This window comes from Monopterus albus, unplaced genomic scaffold, assembly GCF_001952655.1.
Source record: "Monopterus albus unplaced genomic scaffold, M_albus_1.0 scaffold105.1, whole genome shotgun sequence".
NCBI classification, from domain to species: Eukaryota; Metazoa; Chordata; class Actinopteri; order Synbranchiformes; family Synbranchidae; genus Monopterus; species Monopterus albus.
Genome location: NW_018127985.1, coordinates 1,362,131 through 1,382,297, shown reverse-complemented (window position 1 = coordinate 1,382,297; position 20,167 = coordinate 1,362,131). Strand labels below are relative to the sequence as shown.

Sequence of the window (20,167 nt, the reverse complement as noted above, 5' to 3'; positions counted from 1 at the left end):
ACATATGCTTTTACATCAATATTTCCAAAGAGGAAAACTCGGCATTTGTCAGGGGCCAGAGGGAGCCATCATGGGGAAGCACGGGAGGAAATGCCAGGGGAGTACACCAAACCATCTACCACGGGCTGACCCGTCTGCCAGTCCATAGTATTATCGCCAGCATGGGTCAGTCAGATGGGCACGACACAAAGACACTGACCTTCTGTTTGTCATTTTTGAGCTGGTCCAATGTGGAAACCTGTTGTTAAAGTGGCTAGGACAGCAGCACAGTCACAGCTGTCAGCATTTTGCAATCCTCACATTTGTAATATATCACGGTGATTTAAAGATTCATAGCTTTGCAGAGGAATTAACATGTGTCTGATTAAAACTCCCACTTAATAAAAGCAACTGCCAAATTAACTGAAATGTCAGATACTGTGGTTTTACTAACACACCACCTCACTGTCCAGCTCACTGCTCTCTCTGCTTTCTCTACTGTTTGTGAAACAGTGTCTCTTTATTATTGAATTATGAGTTTGATAATCACTGTTACTGTGTGTGTATGTTGCAGGCACAGTGGCCATTGACCTGCAGGACTCCAGTGACAGCAGCCCAGAAGGCCAGAACCCAGGGAGCACAGGATTGGGCAGTGGAAGAGGAAGCAGGAGCAGCTCCAGGACTGAGATGGGTGGCGCTAACACTTTGGCCTTGCCTGCCATGGAAGGCTCAGCTGAAGAGAGGCGGCACAGCATCGCCCCTGTCCTGGAGTTGGTGGACAGTGTCAACAACCCCACCTTTGACCTGCTGGGAGACCAGTCAGAGGATGAGGGAGGAGAAGAGGGAAAGGAGGACAGCGACAAAGATGAGAGCGCCCACTGGTGGGGCCGACACTGCGAGTAAGAACTCGATGCTGATTTAATTGAAATGTACCAGGATGTTGAACTGTAAACGTGTACAGAGGTAACTGTGGGCTTGTGCTGCAGGTGGGTGAAGGGATACCCACTGAACTCTCCATACATTGGCAGCTCACCTGCACTCTGCCATCTTCTACAAGAAAAGATGCCTTTCTGCTGCCTGCGCATGGACAAGGTATTGAATTTAAAAGGCTCGCTCTATTTATTTTACAAGTTCACATTGATGTCTTCCTCTACTCTACTTCTCATCCAGGCTTGTCACCACATCCCTTTTGAGGATGCCCGCTCATATGGCTTCAAAAACAAACTAATTATAGTGTCTGCGGAGAGTGCAGGGAATGGTCTCTACAACTTCATCGTGCCTCTACGAGCCTACTACCGACCCAGGAAGGAGCTCAACCCCATTGTGCTGCTGCTAGAAAGCATGTGAGCACATGTCTGCGTTATTCGTTGTGATGCTTGTAAACCCAGCTTCAAACTGAAATAGGTTATGTGTTAGTGTTGCCAAAATCATTGCCATGAGCTCAGCAGCTGCACTATAAATCCAGGTTATGAGGGATGGTAAAATGGGTCCCTCCTTAAAGGACAAAGAAAAACTGAGTTATTTTAAGGTCACAGTACACATGATTCGTTAAACACTGACTCTTCTCTGGACAGTGCGTTCCATAATCCTGTGTCATGTTTTGTAGCTGGTAGACAAACACATTCAGCGAAAGGAGAGTGGAATCTAATAAAAAGGCAATAAAATGCTGAGTCACTCCGGTGTAGTGCTGTTATTTTTGGCTGACGCTTTGACTGTGTTGTATGTCTCAGACTGAGTGAAGGGGATCGCTCTCTGTGGGGACGTTAGCTCGTCATCATAGCACATATAAATCTCTACCGGTGGGAATCTGAAGTCTATTTGTGTTTTGATTGTTTCAGACCCGAAGCAGACTTCCTGGAGGCAATCTGTTGGTTCCCCATGGTGTTCTACACAGTGGGCTCCATTGACAAGTACGACAGTCTCAGGCTGATTTCAGTTTTTCCTCCTCTTTTTCATCTGTTACTTCTCCCTCAATCTTTATTCATTTATATGCTTATTCACATCTCATATGATGTTTTGATTTAGTCTTCCTGCCCTTCTACACTGATCTATTTCTTTACCGTGCCTCAATTCATCTTTTCCTGTTTTCAGTCTGGACAGTCTGCTGCGATGCGGAGTGACGTTTGCCGACACCATGGTGGTGGTTGACAAGGAGAGTTCCATGATTGCAGAGGAGGACTACATGGCTGATGCAAAGACCATTGTCAATGTCCAGACCCTCTTCAGGTCTGCTTGGCCCATATTTCACACAGTTGCTTGAAGTGAGTGCTGTTTTTTGTTTGTTTGTTTGAATTGTTTAGTTTTTTTACTTGTTATTTTTGTGCTTTTTCTTCCTCTCAGACTATTTCCTGCTCTTAGTATCATCACGGAGCTCACACACCCAGCCAACATGCGCTTCATGCAATTTAAAGTCAAAGACCACTATTCTCTGGCTCTTTCCAAACTGGAGAAGGTAAAATCTTCACACCGTCTCTTGACCCATACAGCAGAGGTCATGATGAAAAAATAGAAAACAAACATGGCGGACTGTTTTGATTTTAAAAAGCTATCATTTATTTTTTGTTCTCAATGGATTTGGGAATACATCCACTGAATGACTGCAAGTGTTGCTTTGTTTTAATGAATAGCTGCAGAGATCTTTTGTCACAGTCGCTGTAAAAATCTTAGAGAAGATTTGAAACTGATTATAGCTTTGTGGTTTTTGTTCTTTTTACCCCATCGCTGCTTGCCCTTTTATATTGTTGTTAACACTGTACTGAATCCTCTCTTTGAGCATGAATAACATTTAACAACTAATCTGTAAACTTGTCACTGCTTGACATCCCATCTTAAAATGAATTTCACATTCTCAGATTACTGTTTTGGAAAAGCAGACCAGACATTTGGTGGATTTTCAGCCTTATATTTATTTCCACTATGCTTGTCCATGTGTGTTTTCTTTGGGTTTATTGGTTTAAACCCCGTATTACAAGAACATGCGAGTCAGATACAGTGGGAACTCTGAATTGACCTTTTTTTTTTATAAAAAAAAAACTATTTATTCATGCAGAAATTGTCTCCAGCCCACCATGACCTTCTACGGGTTAGGCAGTGTAGGGATGGGTGGATGGATGTGTACAGGAGTCATGAAGATGCTTACAGATTCTCTAAATTTACATACACACATCTTAAATACTGTCACTTTTACATATCTTATCTCTTCAAATGCCAATTAGAAAAAATGTGTGTGTGTGTTTGCGTGTGTGTGTGCGCACATGGTTGATCCGCAGAAGGAAAGGGAGAAGGGGTCCAACCTGGTGTTTATGTTTCGCCTGCCCTTCGCTGCAGGGAAGGTGTTCAGTGTCAGCATGCTGGACACTCTCCTCTACCAGGTATCTACAACACACACTCACTGAATAACAGAAGTCTTGTTTCTCAGTGTTGCAAGTTGCCAGATATGATCTATTACTGCTCATTTGTTTGTTGTTTTCCCTGCCAGTCATTTGTGAAGGATTACATGATCTCCATCACCAGACTGCTGCTGGGTTTAGACTCCATGCCTGGCTCAGGCTTCCTCTGTGCTGTAAGTAGCCAAACACAAACAGCTTGAATTCAGTCTGTTCAGACAGCAAAGCGCCTCTGTGTCTGATTATTGTGTTGTGTGTTTTAAAGATGAAAATCACAGAGGATGACCTGTGGATCCGCACCTACGGCAGGCTCTATCAGAAACTCTGCTCCTCCACAGGAGACATTCCCATAGGGATCTACCGGACAGAGGCCCACAAGCTTCCAGTCTCTGAGGTTGACACTCCCCCCGTACTGTAGTTTAGGATTTTGTGGCCACCATCCACTAGCTAAGGTCACAGGACTGAACAAGACACTTTAATTAAAAGGGGTCAAATTCTAAAGGCCTGCCAGAGGCTATAATGTTCATGATAATGTTAGAGTAACAAACAATGCTGATGTTTTTTGTTAAACCAACAGTGAAGCTAAAAATATACAGAGGAAAACCACAACATTCATAAAATTGTCCATAACTAATGTATTCATAACATTTTGTGATTTGTGAGAAATTAAACACAGACTGCTTTTTAAAAAACTTTCAAAAGAGTGAAGCATTTCCCAGTAAGGTTTATTAAAATAAAGGTATCTCCCCAAATGCTAATTTGATTTGTCCTTTTTTTGCAGCAAATGGATGAGAAGTCATGAAGACACAGATATGAAAATAGTCACATCTTATTTCTGGCGTGTTCATTGTGTGAAACATTTAAACTTGGTGCAGTGATGACCTGATATTTCAGTTAACACAGTTAATAAACTATTTCATTCATAACAATTACTTTATTAATTAGTAAAATAATTCAAATGTATTAATTTAAAGAAAAACTAGGGGGGTGATAGCTATTTCAGTTATACAAAACATACTTAGGAACGTTGGACTGGAGTGTATGTTGTTTCTGGCACCATAAGTATTAATTCCTCTTCACTGTGAGAAATCAGAGACGGCACTGCTGAGGAACTGTTTTGATAGAGTCTATATGATAACAGGTTGATTACACCGCATGAGGCTTTTGTCTGTGTTTCAGTCCCAGGTATCCATCACAGTGGAAGATTATGAGGACACCAGAGAACCCAGAGAGCCCCTCCTGTCCCGGAGCAGCGGGCATCGTAACTCCACCTCCTCGGAGCCCATCTCCACCTCCTCACACTCCTCAGACCACCCGCTGCTCAGGAGGAAGAGCATGCAGTGGGCACGGCGACTGAGCAGGAAGGGCTGTCGGAGCACCGGCGGGGCCAAGGGGGGTCTGGGCAGTGCAGCAGAGAGGATCAGCCAGCAGAGGTTGACCCTGTTCAGGCGCTCAGAGAGGCAGGAACTCAACGCGCTGGTGCGAACGAGGATGAAACATTTGGGCCTTTCTCCATCTGGATTTAGTAAGTCTGCACCAATAATCTGCCTCCGACCTCAAATGAAGATCTGTTGTTGACCTGTGCTGGAATGTAACTAAGTAAATTATATTGACTCAGCTATAATTGTATAAGTTAAACCAACAATTCTCAGTGTTTACTTGGGGCCCCTTATTGCATTTCAGATGCCTATAAGGTTAAATTGTTTAAAATTTTGCCAAAAGACAGCTATCAGAATTCCAACAAACCAACACAGACATTTGTTTAGCAGAATTTTATTGATTCTTCTTTCCTTCCCCATGAATCACAGCCACTGATTAATGTTGGGATCCTCACTATGTATTTCACCTGTGTCCACTTTTATCTAGATATAGCTTCCTGTCGTGTGACTTGTTGTATAGCCTGTATTCTGTGTTCACGGATGTAGCACACTGTATATCCTGGGCCTATTTGATTTCCTGCCTCACTCACGACTTTTCTTCCTGTGTCAGATGGGATGACAGACCAAGGGAATAGACTGTCGTACATCCTCATCAACCCTTCTCTAGACACCAGACTGGAGCTGCACGATGTTGTGTGAGTACACGATGCCAAATATAAGTGATAACATGGCAAAATGAACACAGCCTGAAAGCTACAGATATTACGAGATGCTATTTGCCACCCTGACTATGCCCCATCTGCAGGTACCTGATCAGACCAGACCCTCTCTCTCTGGTGCCCAGTCAGGGGAGCAGCAGGAAGTGCAGCACCGTGCTCTCAGAGAGATTCGATGCACAGGATAGCACTCATCTGTGAGAGACTAAAAAAGACAAATATACTGTCAAAACACTGCCAGAGAGAAGAGAAACAACAACACATTCTTGAGGGAGAAGCAAAAATCACAAACTGGTTAGATGGAATGAGACGCAGCCAGATGGTGCATGCCCTCGTATTTTCTCCCCATCCAGTCTGGGTGAAATCAGAGGACAAGCACGCACGGACCTTTTCTATAATGACAGGAATGTTTTTATTTATGCACCTTCCTATTTTCAAAGCGGAGATCTGTGGACACAGAAGTGCATTTAATGAAAAACTATATGTATTTATATCTGTTTATGTGCATGTTATGTACTACATCATGTACTGTATACGCAGCGTGTATGTGCAGTATGCGCGTACTGTATGTATGTGTAAGTGTGTGAGTGAATGTGTATGTGTGCTTATGGCTTAAAAGCAAGACACTGCCAATTTTATCTGGACAGCCAAAGGAATCTGCTGCCAAATGAAAGCCAAGGGATGTATTTCTGTGTCCTTATGTGTGTCATAGCTGTGTTTTGTCATTCTTAATGTTGTTACGTGTTTGAAAGTGGCACCACAGTGCACACACACACACACACACACTACTTTATTTTTACTAATTCATTTATTTTGTTTGGTCTTCATAAAGCCTAGCTGTTGCTTACACCCTCAAGTGCGCATATTTGTTTCTATGCTTTATTGGTGGAATCCAAAGACCACAGTCTCATTAATTCGACAGCAAACACACCTTGTCACTGCAGGGCATTCACTTGCATCGCTGTCTAAAGTGTGTTCCTGTCCAGGTCTGTTCTGTTAGAACAGAACAGAACAGACCTGTGAGTTTACCTGTGAAGTCCCGCTGTCTCTGCCTGTGTCAGTCAGTGCGAGCCGTCCAGCCACCAGCTTCTGTGTCCCAGGTGCGTCTTGTCACTCTGTTACATATTTGAAAGTGACATTGCAGAACTTTGTTATTTTTCTTTGGCCTTCATAAAGTCTTTTTTACTTTGTTTACACATTCAAATGCACACCTTTGTTTTCTGCTCACCAGCAGTGGAGGTATCCAAAGAGCACCAGCCTCGATAATGGACATAATCAGACAGCAAACATACATTTTCAGGGCACGCCGACCAGTTACATTGCTGTGTAAAGTGTGTAATCAAACCTGTTCCTGATTTTATTGTTTGCCCATTTTTCTTAAAGTCGCACTGTCTCTGCTTATGTCAGTCAGTGTGAGCTCTCCAGGCACCAGCTTGCTTTTTCCTTTTGAACTAAAACCCTAATATAATGCTGTCCACCACAGTAGCCCTGCAGTATATACAGTACAACCTTTGTGAAGCTTATAATGTATCACAGTGTCACAGAGGTGCTGATCCAACTCTCAGTACTGAAGATGTATTATAAGCTTTACAAGTAAGTATTTGCTGTATTTGTTAGCCCGATGTATTTATTGCACACTGCTATAAATACCCACTTTAACAAGTAATTTATTTGTTAATTTAGTATGAACATATATCATTTGGTTTTCACTCAGACAAAATCTTATTTCTTTAATATCAAGTTTTTAAAAAATGTGCTTTTTTGCTTGTATATCAGCTTAGTTGACCTTATTTTATAGAATTTCATTTGTTTAAAGAAGCAATTATATTTTTGTCTGTTACAGTATTATTACGGTACTTTTAATATTACACTAAATCACTTGTTAGGGTGGACATTTATGCCCTTTGTTCACCAAGGATTTGCAAGCCTCTGTAAATCTTTGGCCAGAAATTCTGAATGTGCCCTTTCACACAGAAACGGTGCAGCCATGTGGTGGGAGCACTCACCGGCAGCCCCGCCGACGCCACTGCTGTAGCTTCAGTGCCATTATAACAGATGAAATTATGTATATATTAAAGACAGTAGTTATAGTGCGCTAATTATTGCTGTTTTTGTCAGTTTGTGTAGCTGTATGCAGAATCTCATCTGATTATTTCAGTCATTAGACTGAAGTAGTCTCATTATTTTAATTTTAAAATGTATCACACACTTGTCTGACGCCGTATGTCTTTTACGTGGTTGACCAAGCTCATATTGCTTCACTGTGTATGGCTCACTCTAAATGGCTCTAGTTCATCTAATGTAATGTCCCCCCACTCACCAAAGACAATGCAGTACTGCATTATGTGTTATCTCATGCATCCATGTGACTTAAACTTCTTTAATATGGCTGTTCATACATATACGTTTAGATAAGTAAGGTTAGTTTGTCTGAACAAAAAGACATTGTGTATTTAAACTATAATGTGGACATTGCCTTTTGTCATTAGTAAGTTCTTTTGCTGGTTTTGCTGGTTTTGCTGCTTTGCACTGGCGTTCTCCTCACAGCTTTGAAAAGCCAAGAGTCACTTCTGCCATTCAGAATTTAAATCATTTAAATACTATGACCATCAGCACATTTTCTATCATGAGTAGCTACACCTCATGTCAGCTCAACACATTTCTGACTTCTCATGGTGACCTGCATAATTTTTGAGTGGAGCTAAAGATATAATGTAAAGTATACACTGCGATATGAGAACATGGGCGTGGCTGTGTTAAGGACCATACATTCAACATGGGTTAAATAAGAGCCCAAAGTTTTTGTGTGTGCAGTTCTTTAGAAAGTACGTACACATTGCTACCTACGCATGCGTGGATCGTCTAACACACACGAATCACCTTCTGCGCACACACGGATTTTTGAGTGTTTTTCCGCACTCTCAAAAGTCCACGATCCACGAATGCACGGTGCGTTTAAGGACACGTGGAAAACTCGGACATCTGAGTTTCCAAACCTGTTTCCCAAACAAAAGTATCGTGGATCGTGGACTTTTGAGAGTGCGGAAAAACACTCTCAAAAATCCGTGTGTGCGCGGAAGGTGATTCGTGTGTTAGACGATCCACGCATGCGTAGGTAACAATGTGTACGTACTTTTTAAAGAACTGCACACAAAAAATCGATTTTAAGCATTTGTAAAATGTGTTTTATGTGCAGTTTGTACAGCATGCATTTGTGAACAGCATGACACACACACACAAATGGCTTTATACGTGCAGATTGCGCAGCACGCATTTGTGATCCTCATGACACACACACACACACACACACCTCGCTTGTTACAGACAAAACGTTAAACACGCATTTGTAACATTTTTGATAGCCATAGAGGAACACGTGTGCACACTGAGGCAGAGAAAAAGAGAAAATGGCAACTAAACCAGCCAGCGTGCTAATCACTGGAGCCAACAGAGGTCTGGGGCTGGAGATGGTAAAGCAAATGGTGGAGCGCTACCATTCACTGGGGATACTGTTTGCCTGTTGCAGGGACCCAGACAGACCCAAGGCTGAGGTGAGAGTCTTAACTTCCTCTGTGATGCACTTAAGTTCTTGATTTCTTCATGTTTTGGACCAAAATGTTAGAAAATAATAATAATAAAATCAAACAACAATGTTGCAGTGATTTATAAACTGAGAAGAAGCATTGATCTTACATAGATAAAAGTATACGTTTGTGGGATTCTTTGCTTTCTCATAAAATAGTTTTCTCTGCATTTACAGGGCTTGAAAACACTGGCAAGCAAGTACCCTAACATCATCACCGTCCTCCATCTTGGTATGGCCCCTCTGTTCCTTTGTTACATTCTGTTAGCCCTCTGTCCTGATCCAATGTTCTGAAGACTATGAGCAGCAGTGTTCTGATATTTATCTGATGTTCTACTATTGATGCTTCGCTTCCTTTCCCCCTCTGTCAGATGTCACTGACCTTTGTAGCATAAAAACAGCTGCCCAGCAGGTGGGCTCTCTGGTGGGGACTGGGGGCCTCAACCTGCTGATTAACAATGCAGGGATCCTACTCAGAGGTAACCTGCAGGACACCAGCCCGGAGGACATGCACACTAGTTTCAACACCAATGTTGTGGGCCCTATGAACATCATTAAGGTTAAGAATAGACTAGGACCGAGCGTCTTAATTAACACACAGCTTGAATACAGCTTTTTTTTCTCTGAATAATAATGTTTCCATCTTACCCACTTTTCTCTCCCTCCTGCTGTTCATCATCAGGAGTTCCAGCCTCTGCTTAAAACAGCGGCGAAGGCCAGTGGCATCCCAGGTATGTCCAGCAAAAAGGCAGCTGTCATCAACATCGGGGCGCTTCTGGGTGCACTGGAGTCTGTACCATACTCATACACCTTCTTACCTGCCCTCTCCTATCGCATCAGCAAGGTGACAACCTGCTACTCACAGGCTTCATCTTGCACTCATTGAAGGAACTTGTTGCCTCATCACCACCATTACTTTTTTCCTCCCCCCTCCTTTTTCTCCCACTCCTCTCACACCAGGCCGGCATGAACATGTTGACCCTGTGTGCTTCAGAAGAGCTGAAGAAAGATGGAGTGCTGTTTTCAGTGCTGCACCCCGGCTGGGTGCGCACCGACATGGGTGGACCCATGGTGAGTCAGCAGGTTTTCAGTGAAACAGTGTACTACAACTGGAGTCAACTCTCAGTGATGGTTTACGTTTTTAATTAAGAAGCACGATATTAACATCAGGCTGTATGAACATTTCACAGTCAATGGTTCTGAGCCCTTATGCAATCATTGTGTAAAGCTTTAAAATAGCACACCACCCACAGAGAAAAATAAGACAGTGCACAGTTCTCATGGTGACCAAAATTGTTAGGCTATGTTCCCATTAAAGGATTTGGGTATTCAATTCACATGTTTTATGTTGCGTAATGCTCACACTCCTAATTTGTCCAGTATCTGTCTGAACAAGTTAAACACCTGCAACAACATTAGGATTATCAAGTTAGACGGGTCTCTGTATTGACAAATACCTTATGCAGCCTTTTTGCATGTCATCATTTGCTTTCATTAAGCTTAATTTTAAAGTATTATTTTCTATATTCAAATCCTGTTCATCAGAATATAACATAGTCAGACATGTATTTTTCTGATTATCTTATTCTGCTTTGTGAAATAACTGAGCTCTGCTTATGCACAAGTAGACACAAACATGAGGCCATTTTAATTTAACTCTGATTATAGCTCCTGTGTTTCATGGGAGGAATAACTGCATTACAATATTGATCCTTGAGATAAATATCCATTGTACTGAGGCATCATTTTAAATTGTTTTGCAGTCTTACATGTCACTGTACCTGAATCCCCGTGACTGCAGCTGTCCTCCATACCTACAGTTTCCAACATAGGTAGACAGAAAATTCATTGACTGGACTTTCAGGTTGAGCTGGCACAAACCTGTATGGATCACACATAAAAATTGTCAGAACTAAAAATGTCAGCTTGGGTATGTTTACATTGCAAAATAGATTTGTGTCACATTTGTGGAAAAAAGCAGATCTGGACTACTTCGATTGTAAATGAAGTTGTAGAATCTACAACTGGTCTTCAGGAAGACACACGAGATTGTATTTTTTGTGACATGTGTCTGTTTGTGACCACCAGGGGGAGCTGGATGCTCAGGAGAGTGTGAAGGGGATGCTAAATGTGATAGCCACCCTGACAAAGAAGCAGAATGGAGGCTTCCTGGATTATTCTGGCAAAACCCTTCCCTGGTAGCTTTAATCAGCCACTTTGTCCTCCATTCACTGCAATCAATCAATGAACAAATACAAATGAAATGAACCAACAATTGTTTTAATTACTCAGTAATGTATTGTGTTCATTTTACATACAAACATACACTGACATGATCTTAAATAAATTGATTCACATGAGTAATTTCTTTGATATATACTAATGTCCTCTGGAAGGTTTTTCAAATCACCAAGTCACACTGTTCCACACAGCCACTTTGGCTGGGCAGATCTTAAGGGGTTTGGGGTTATTCCCGTTAATGTTGGCTCCGGGGCAGAAGAAGGGGTACATCTTCTCAGTGAAGAAGTCAGTGAAGGTGTAGATTGGTGTCATACTGATGGGGTTGGAGAAGATCACTTCTCCAGAGTCATAGTCCAGCTGCACCCTGACTCTGGTCAGCTTCCCCTCCAGGTGCAGCGGGGTGCTGGGCCTCGTCATGGCCGAGTACTCACCCTCACTGTACGAGATCATCCAAAAGCCGCCTTGGGGACAGCCCGAGATGCGGCCTTTCCTGTCAGTGGACTCTTTGACCACCCCAAGCATCCAGTCCACCTTTTCGCCAACCTCCACCTCCCACGCATGGCAGCCCGAAGTGAAGCCCTCTGAACCCAGCACAAACACAAAATGGCCAAAACGTTCAGGATTGTCTGGGAGCTGCTGCAGGGACCCACTATTTGCCACACTGGTCAGGTCTGTGGAGAGGGACAACCAGGGATAGGCAGTGTTGGGGTCCAGGGTAATGGGTGCTATAAGAAAAAAAAAGATTTAGTAAATTACACAGAAGAGGAAAAGAATCCCTCGCAAAATCCAAGGCACGCCACCTTAAGCACAAAAATAAATAAAAAGGCATGCTGACCACACACTGGTCTTCCACAGGGTCATAACTATTGATCAATACCGGGTCAACAACAACTAGTCTGAACAGGTTCACGCAATTCTACTTTACATGTTACCAAATGACACAGCATCAAGTGAGTGCTTACTATACTGGACCAGCTCCACCATCTTCTCCCACACGTGGTACTTGAGGGAGCTGACATGCTCGGCCACATTTATAAGAGCTCCTGGCACTTTTTCTGGATCCTTCTGCGGGATCTGTGCTCTAGGAAGAAAACGACACACAGGAGTGTAACTAGTACCTTGAACCTGATATAAACACATACTGCAGGAGATAAAAGATTGCTTACCTTTTCTTTGTGTTGGCATAATTCTGAAATTAAGAGAGAGAATTCTAAACTCTGTTTGCATAGACAAATGAATTCAGAGAGAAAAAGCCCAGTAAAGCCACTCACCTGGAGGAAGAGGACATCACTGGATGCTAGGTCATTCTCAGTGGCAACAACAGTCTGAGATAAGGCAAAGATGTCTCTGGTGATGCTCTCGGTCTTCTTCTTCACCAGCTCTTTCTTCTCCTCATACTCCCGCTGCAGAGTGGCCAGTCGCGTGGCCTCGTCCTGCTGCAGAAACTCACGGAGCTTCTCAAACGCCTCCTTGATGTGTTTCTCTGTGGCCTGAGTCTGGTTCTAGCACACATGGCAGTAAGGGTCAACACAACAGTACTGCACTGATACTGTGTTGTAGTTTTCTTTGCATAATGCTTATTCTAGATGTATAAAAATAATTATACTTTATCTACAGTCCTGTGCAAAAGTGTCAGGCTACCATTAGATTTGTTGTTTTAGCAATTTTATGATGAATATATTTCTTTTTTGCTCAGTCTCTTTATCAGATACAATGAGAAAATACAAGAAATATGTACACAGGATTAAAAAACAAAAATGGCAAAAAAAACCTGCAAACAAACGGGATACTCAAGATGTGGTATTCGAGCTGTTCTAAGGAAATATGAAGAATCCAGAGAGGTCAAGGACAAAAACAAGTGGAAGGCCAATAAATCTGATGAGAAGATTCTCAGAGCTTCTTCTTTGAGAGACCAGAGGAAATCCAGCAAGGACCTGGCTCAGCATCTGGCAGCTTCATCCGGATGCCAAGTTGATCCTTCCACAGTCCGAAGAAGCTCGTTCAGGATCGGCCTTTGTGGAAGGACAGCAGCCAAGACACCACAGGGAGAAAAGGCTGAGATACGCAAAAGTTCGCAAAGACCGGAGTGAAAATCGGTGGAAAAGAGTCTTATGGAGTGAAGAGCTGAAGTTTGAAACGTTCAGCTCCACCAGTTGTCTACAGTATGTGAGAAGAAGAGTTGGAGAGAGGTGGAGGAATGAGTATAGCAGCCTTCAGTGAAACACGGTGGAGGGAGGGTCTGTCATGGTTTCAAGACTTAAAGACAGTTTCCCCAAAAGAACTCAAGTTGTGCAAAGGGAGGTCACACTAAACACTGACTTCGGACTATAGAAGCCATTTTGTTCTGAAAATGTTGTGGTTTTTTTAAAATTGTCTACATATTTCCTGTATTTTATGGTTGCATCTTAATAAAGAGAGAAATCATTACAACCCTGGTAAAACAGCAAAATGAATGGCGGCGTGAGACTTTTGCACAGTGCTCTATGTTGGCTTCTGTTGTAGGACTTCCATAATTTGATCAGGGATAATTACTTTAATTTAGTTTTATTTTATGTGTATAGAAGTATGTCTTTATGCTTTGTACATAAAATGATCCTTGTATTTCTCTGTACATATATGTTTAACAGCATCACTTTGATTGACCTATTTGATTTGATATTTCATTTATTAAATATTTAATAAATGAAATATCCAATTAAATATTTTAGTTTTACTAAAATGATATACTAAATCATGGTGATAATGTGATTCTGAACAAACTTGAAACAATCCTCATTCACCAACTTTTTGTAAATTAACCTAAAAGTGTCACACTGTAACTTTGCATTATTGGTTTTTTTTTGTTGTTGTTTTATAACATGTTTAGACGCCGACAGTGAGCGGCTATATATCAGTGAAAGTCAAATTATGCAGGTTTATTGTTTCATGGATCTTTACTGATACCTTGATGTGCACAGTCATGTCATCACACTCCTCCTTGGCTTCATACAGGCAACGCAGGCTTTTCTTCAGGGGAATCAGATCTTTCTTGAGCTCTGTCTGAGAGGTGAGGGTAGAGAAGGTGCCAAAATGTTAACAATATACACCCTACATTCAAATCCTAAGTTCATCTTAATACGACCATTTTTCTGAGTTTTACTGCAATGATGTTACATTTTAAAATGTGGCTTTTAATCATTAAACCTTTCTGTGTATTTCCACCAATGATTAAAAACAGCTAGTCTGTTTAAAACCCCGACAAAACCCAAATAGACAAGATGGCATTACCTTGAGGCTCTGAGCTCCTTCCTCCAAGGGACACACTTGGTGTCCCTGGTGTTTGTTGGAGGTGTGACAGATGCAGCACAGGGCTTCAAAGTCATCCAGGCAGAAGAGTTTGAGAACATCTCCATGTGTGGTGCACTTCACCTCTGCCCTCCCTGTTTCCTCTGTCACCCCTCTGGCCCCTGGCCCCACTGTACCTGCCTTGTGCTTCTGCTCTCTAACAAAGGTGTCGGCCACATTCTTCAGGGCCAGGTTGACTGTGGGTTCTGTCAGAGAGCACTTTCTCCTGCAGATGGGACACTCACATTTGGCCTTCTTGCTCCAGAACTGCTGTAGACAGGCCTGGCAGAAGCTGTGGCTGCACTTAAGCACCACGGGATCCTTGAATATCTCACAGCAAATGGTACACGAGAGCTCTTCTTCCAGCAGAGACAATGAGGTAGCAGCACGTAGCCGACGGGCTGAAGTTACCTTGGGACTTTGGAAGAAAGAAAGCTTTCCAGGCTGAGAGGAAGCTCGCGGGCGCAACGCCATGACAAGTTTCTGTTGCTTATATAGCTGTGGTTGTTTGAGGCAGAAAGTGAACTCTCATATGAAGAAGTGCTCCTCACCACCTGCAGTCCAGGGTGATGTGGACACAGTTTATGAGCAACCAGGGTTATAGATCAACAGAGACTTGAAGAACTCGTTTCGCTTCCAGTAAATACAAGACATAAAACCACCCTCATCTCACAGCCACAGGCTACGGTCCAGCTGAGTCAAAACACGTTTGTTCCTCATAGAAATAGCAAAAATGTTGCCTAAAGTGCTCTGAGAGGTTTTTGAAAATCTATTTTTGATAGTGACACTGTGACACTAAAAGGCAAACAGAACTCAGAACACCAACAAAAACCGTTGCTACATGTTTGTTTATAATCTAAACGTACTGCAAACATAGTTCGTGTTGGACTGGGCAGAGCGCCTTGGTCCGCTACCTTCCTCGATTCACACGTAAGCCGTGCAAGTGACCCCACTGAACTTGACCAGCACCTATCGAGTTTACCAGTGGTCATTATCAGATTACCACTGAGGGCCTGCTGACACTCAATGTGATTTCACTGTCTGGTTAGGTGTCATACATATTTCAGGAGGACACAGGAGCGAGAAGTGCGATTCTTCAATGCCCTCCCAGCTTAAAAGCTGCAGAGCACTGGAGTGTGTTCAGGAAACACCGAAACAAATGAAAACCACCATGTCTGTTATTACATTGTAATTGTACATTCACAAGTGTGATACAAAGCCATCAAAATAGTGTTTTCTGTTACAGTGTTCTAGTATCATTACATAACCCCATGTATATATCGAATAACTCTGAATAATGAAACAACCCTACAAAATAGCTTTATACATTAGGATATACTGAAAAGGTTAACACCAAGGGTGTTTAAGACATGTCTGCCTACACTGAGTAGTTGGTGCCATTTTGTCTGTTCTTCCTCTCCATGAACAACACAAGTCACTCCGACGTGTGATGGAAGTAGTTTGGAGTCGTTCCGCTCCGACCACAGAACGGACACATCTGACAAAATGTATAGAAAGTTTTAAATGACAAGACATGATCGATTTTCTTTCTTTCCATCACGACTTTCTCTTCTTCAATAGTGCTCTCTATAACGTAGCTGCAACACTGTATCTAATTCTTCACCCTTATACAAACTCATTTAAAATAAGCATCACTTTATATAAAAGCACTCAAAAAAAAAAAAAAAAAAAAAAAACATCATCATGATCCACAAACCAGGAAACCAGTCTGTTTCTCATTCCCATATAATAATCTTCAATAAAAGGTAAATTAACACTGATTTCCTGTAACACTGTCAAATGCATGAAAGACTGGAATGTGCAGCTAACGTCATCACAGCATGAGGTGTGTTAACAGTAAACAAACACCACTGATCCATTAGTCAGGAGCTACAATTTACTATGATTCTTCTGCAAACACATTTTTTTACCAAAATAAAGAACATAAATCCAGCAGAATTCTTCTGAAAAATGTAACAGCACATGCCTGTAAAACAGTAACAGAGTGGTTCAGGGCGACACTGTGTCTCAGGGAGGCCGGCGCCTTGTACTGTGCAATAACTGTGCTGCTCACCAGGTGAGCTACAGTGCAATATCTACTCACTTCTGTTGTTAGTTTACTTTTGTACATTGTGTTAGCTGTTGTTTAACAGTCCCACATTAGAGACTTGTGCTCTACTTGTTCCACTGGCAGCAACTACAACAGTGACATGCAGGCTCATGTGATGCGGTCAAAAGGAATGCTCCTCAGCGTGCTTGTAGTGTCTGGGAAAAGCTGGAAGACAAATAAACGCACTTGGGAAGTCATCACAGTCAGCGTCTTCTCCCATTTATCTTTTGTCTAGGCAGAGTCACCCAAAGGGGTTCACTCTTTTAAATAAAAGTAGGCGTATACACACTAGAATAAAAACAAATCATGAGAGTAGTGTTGTGTTTCCTAGTAGTGCTGAACTTTGAGGGTGTCTCTGCTCCCTTAGTTTCTGTGGTTACACTCGTCCGACCTTTGCGTCGCCGATGGCACCCCAGACATCGAAAACAAATTCGTCTGGGAAAGCGAAGTCTCCCAGGGTTTCATCTAAAGCCTCAGCGAACTCATCAGGGTTCTTTTTGTCCTTTCCCAGCTCCACCATGGTAGCCGCTGAGGAGACAGGGAGGCCAGAGACCACTGGGTGAACACAAACCAGAAAATGACACAAACAAATCATGAAGCCAGCCAGGATACACACTTACCCAGCTCGCTGTCTCTGATGCCCATGTAGCTTTCAAGCAGGTCATCCACCTTCTCAATAGCCTTTTCTTCAAATGCAGAGGGCTGTAAACAAAACACACAAACTCAAGTGATACAATATAATTACAGTTTCTAAACAGTACAGAGACCAGCTATTAGTCAGCAGATGCTGTAAACACACTCACCAGTTCCTCCACAGTAGCAGGGCCTTTAGATCGTAGCCGAAGCGTTCCTCTACCAGTGCCCAGCTGAACTCCTGATGCCGATCTGGACCCTCCTGAACGCTGGCTGATCATATCTAAGACAAAAGAATTCAAATTCCCAACAACACATTCTACAAAAGTCAGGTTTGCTTCCTGATTTCTAGCTGTGACGTTTCCCTGTCACACTATCAACTCCTCTTCAGACAAACTCCACCTTATACAATCGCTTTGATGTGTACTCCTTTTCAAGCTGCCGCATGTTCTAACTGAAGAAACTGGCTCAACAGGCACCAACAAAGACAGAGCCTCATCGCTTCACTGGCAGTTTAAACTGTCTAACAAATATCACAGTTAAACTTGGACGTCAGATGATTTCATGTGTCTTCCTCCCACACCTACCAAAGGCCTTGAGAGGCTCCACCAGCTTGATGGTGAACTCTTTGCCTTTGGGTAACTCCTTCAGCATCTTGGCCACCTCATAGTGCCGGCAGCCAATCAGGCGATGGCCATTGATCGACTCAATCATATCACCCACATTGATGACCTGGATCTGGTGGATGATGCTCCCCTCACGGATCCTCTGAAAACAGCAAAACCCATATTAGTCAACCAATACATTATCTAGGTCATTCTGTTCTCTTAGATACATTATACAGTGTTTTATTCACACTTTATGTGCAGCAATTATTCCTATATTTAGTTCAGGACCATGCCTTTCCTTGTAGATACTTCAGTCAAAAGAAATACATTGTTGCCATTTCATGTTCCTCACCTTGATAAAAGCATAGCCAGCTCCATTATCAGTGATCGTCAACCCTAGAGCATCCTCCCCTTTGAACACCTCTATTTCCTTTTTCTGGCCTTTAATGTGGGCAAATATAAAGTCCTCTAGCCCAATCTGACCGCCCAGCAGTTTATCCATGTCCACCTTGTGAGTGTTCAGTGTACAAAACATAACCTGTGGAGGAACACAAGAAACAAATATGAGTTACCAAATTCTCCATTGATGAACTAAAGCAAACCTATTTATCCTCACGCACAACAATCAGCAGAATGACTCACTTCTGACGGTGGTATCCCAAAGGCCTCACCAATCTTGGCATAGAGCTCCCGGACATTACTGAAGCCCTCGATACGGCCTGTGGGGCTGCCGTGAGCAAGCTGGGTGTGGAAGATGAGGCGAGGTCGCATACTGCTGGGTGGAGGAGGCAGACCTTCAGAGGTAGCACCTTCTCCCAGCCCGACAACACCTCCATCTAGGCCATCCATACCTGGCACATTGAGGCCTGCGCGGATAGGTTCAGCTTCCTCATTTTCAACTAATGGGGATGCCTTCTTCCTTCTTCCCAAACCCAGAGGCATAGTAGACCTACAGGGGCAGCACAGGAAGCGGAGGGGAGGAGGCTGCTCTGGGGAGGTTTGCTACAATCCTGGACAACCTGCCCAGCCAAATCAGCTGCAGGTATGTTGGATGCTTATATCTCAGTAATGGCCCTCCAGCTGTCTTAACCGGGCACTGCATGGGTTCATAAATCCACACATCAGAGCAGCTCACATAGCTGGATCTGTCTAGTCCAGCACCCTGCAGAAGGAAGTCTTCAGCTGTAAAACAGGACAAAAAAAACTTTAATTTCATGCATTCACCAAAGCAATGACATCTGTTCTGCAAAGTGTCAATATCTATGTCATACCTCAAACAAATAGGTAATGCTGCTAACATAAGCGTTGTCATCAGCTCTTTCTTAACAGGATCTTAGTAGCTTGCTACCGTTAGCAGCTAGCATTAGCCATGAGACATATTTCCCAAATGTTTCACTTCTCGCATCACAAACACTAACAAACCTCACGTAGCCAGCAACTTAGAATTTAGCTACTCCAAGCTGAAACCAAATCAGTGCCCGTTAATCCCTATAGGCACCAGGTTGAAGTGTTACTGTTTGTGAAGAGCTGAAGTTAATTAGCTTAACAATGATCAATCGATGTGAAGAGAAGGGAGTAAACATGGCAGGCCACTCATTCTTACCAGAGCAGGAGTTTTAGCCAAATGCCGTTACTTCTTACTGCTATTTTAGGCTGCTAGCGGTTATCAAAAATGATGTTAAGCTCAACAAAATCGTATATCTTCTGACTCTCCGCACCGGACAAGCCGACTTGGCCTGAACAGATTGTGAGGTAAGTACTTGTACAGGATGTGTGTGTCGGTATGCTAGCTAGCTGTCTGCCAGCCCAGCAGGGGTGGAACAATGGTGCTTTCACGTCACCTCGTACATCCTAGTTGCCCTGTGGAATGATTGATCTTCTGCTCTCATTTAAGATATAAGTACAAGGGACTACGTCAAAGTACTATCATTACATCAGAGGCATGAGCCAAGGGTTGTTACAACGTCTCGTTGTTTAGTGATAGGACTAAGGGACCCATCTTGATCATTTTGAAAGTTTAATTTAGAACATATTTGATCATAGAATATACATGAGTGTTGCAGTGTTACCCACTTCGACCACCAGAGGGCAGTGAGCCCTCATTAATCTAAACCTCCATTATGAACGCTCAAAATAAAAGGATAAATACATTACACAAACATTATAGCCTTATTTTAGTATTCTAAATTAGTAGTTTGTTTACTCTGT

General features: G+C 42.7%; 4 protein-coding genes across 16 annotated transcripts in view; 2 read left to right on the top strand and 2 right to left on the bottom strand.

The window, feature by feature from the left end:
* kcnt2b (potassium sodium-activated channel subfamily T member 2b) overlaps positions 1-7,869 on the top strand; it is a 35,996-nt gene extending 28,127 nt beyond the window's left edge. For 4 of the 7 annotated variants that reach the window (XM_020610328.1, XM_020610327.1, XM_020610326.1 and 1 more), the window contains 13 exons: positions 1-165; positions 554-878; positions 966-1,071; positions 1,150-1,322; positions 1,818-1,889; positions 2,071-2,205; positions 2,320-2,431; positions 3,249-3,350; positions 3,458-3,541; positions 3,631-3,759; positions 4,545-4,890; positions 5,355-5,439; positions 5,550-7,869. The exon at positions 1-165 is cut by the window's left edge and continues 80 nt beyond it. In XM_020610328.1, the coding sequence (XP_020465984.1) occupies positions 1-165; positions 554-878; positions 966-1,071; positions 1,150-1,322; positions 1,818-1,889; positions 2,071-2,205; positions 2,320-2,431; positions 3,249-3,350; positions 3,458-3,541; positions 3,631-3,759; positions 4,545-4,890; positions 5,355-5,439; positions 5,550-5,661 (1,946 nt within the window). In that variant the 3' untranslated portion in view covers positions 5,662-7,869. The remainder of the gene's footprint in view (positions 166-553; positions 879-965; positions 1,072-1,149; positions 1,323-1,817; positions 1,890-2,070; positions 2,206-2,319; positions 2,432-3,248; positions 3,351-3,457; positions 3,542-3,630; positions 3,760-4,544; positions 4,891-5,354; positions 5,440-5,549) is intronic. The other 3 variants (XM_020610329.1, XM_020610330.1, XM_020610325.1) reach the window with 2 other exon arrangements.
* A 669-nt stretch (positions 7,870-8,538) lies between these two features.
* LOC109965922 (C-factor-like) lies at positions 8,539-11,407 on the top strand. 6 transcript variants are annotated; one of them, XM_020610341.1, is made up of 8 exons: positions 8,547-8,585; positions 8,823-9,011; positions 9,221-9,275; positions 9,415-9,602; positions 9,726-9,887; positions 10,004-10,114; positions 10,807-10,875; positions 11,132-11,213. In XM_020610341.1, the coding sequence occupies exons 2-7, from the start codon at positions 8,868-8,870 to the stop codon at positions 10,873-10,875; spliced, it is 729 nt and encodes a 242-aa protein (XP_020465997.1). In that variant the 5' UTR covers positions 8,547-8,585; positions 8,823-8,867; the 3' UTR covers positions 11,132-11,213. The 6 variants fall into 6 exon arrangements, with proteins under 6 accessions (XP_020465995.1, XP_020465997.1, XP_020465998.1 ...); XM_020610339.1 differs by lacking the exon at positions 10,807-10,875 and having other exon boundaries at positions 8,539-8,575; positions 11,132-11,407; XM_020610342.1 differs by lacking the exon at positions 10,807-10,875 and having other exon boundaries at positions 9,726-9,774; positions 11,132-11,407.
* A 28-nt stretch (positions 11,408-11,435) lies between these two features.
* LOC109965861 (zinc-binding protein A33-like) lies at positions 11,436-15,082 on the bottom strand. Its single transcript, XM_020610222.1, has 6 exons — positions 14,552-15,082; positions 14,228-14,323; positions 12,556-12,786; positions 12,451-12,473; positions 12,247-12,365; positions 11,436-12,009 (listed from the first exon to the last, which is right to left on the bottom strand). Exons 1-6 carry the CDS (start codon positions 15,080-15,082, stop codon positions 11,450-11,452), a joined length of 1,560 nt encoding a protein of 519 aa, XP_020465878.1. The 3' UTR covers positions 11,436-11,449.
* Positions 15,083-16,739: 1,657 nt separating this feature from the next.
* gipc1 (GIPC PDZ domain containing family, member 1) lies at positions 16,740-19,814 on the bottom strand. 2 transcript variants are annotated; one of them, XM_020610335.1, is made up of 7 exons: positions 19,563-19,814; positions 18,602-19,141; positions 18,312-18,497; positions 17,939-18,119; positions 17,522-17,634; positions 17,339-17,420; positions 16,740-17,246 (listed from the first exon to the last, which is right to left on the bottom strand). In XM_020610335.1, the coding sequence occupies exons 2-7, from the start codon at positions 18,899-18,901 to the stop codon at positions 17,095-17,097; spliced, it is 1,014 nt and encodes a 337-aa protein (XP_020465991.1). In that variant the 5' UTR covers positions 18,902-19,141; positions 19,563-19,814; the 3' UTR covers positions 16,740-17,094. The 2 variants fall into 2 exon arrangements, with proteins under 2 accessions (XP_020465991.1, XP_020465992.1); XM_020610336.1 differs by lacking the exon at positions 19,563-19,814 and adding an exon at positions 19,231-19,471.
* Positions 19,815-20,167: the final 353 nt, after the last annotated feature.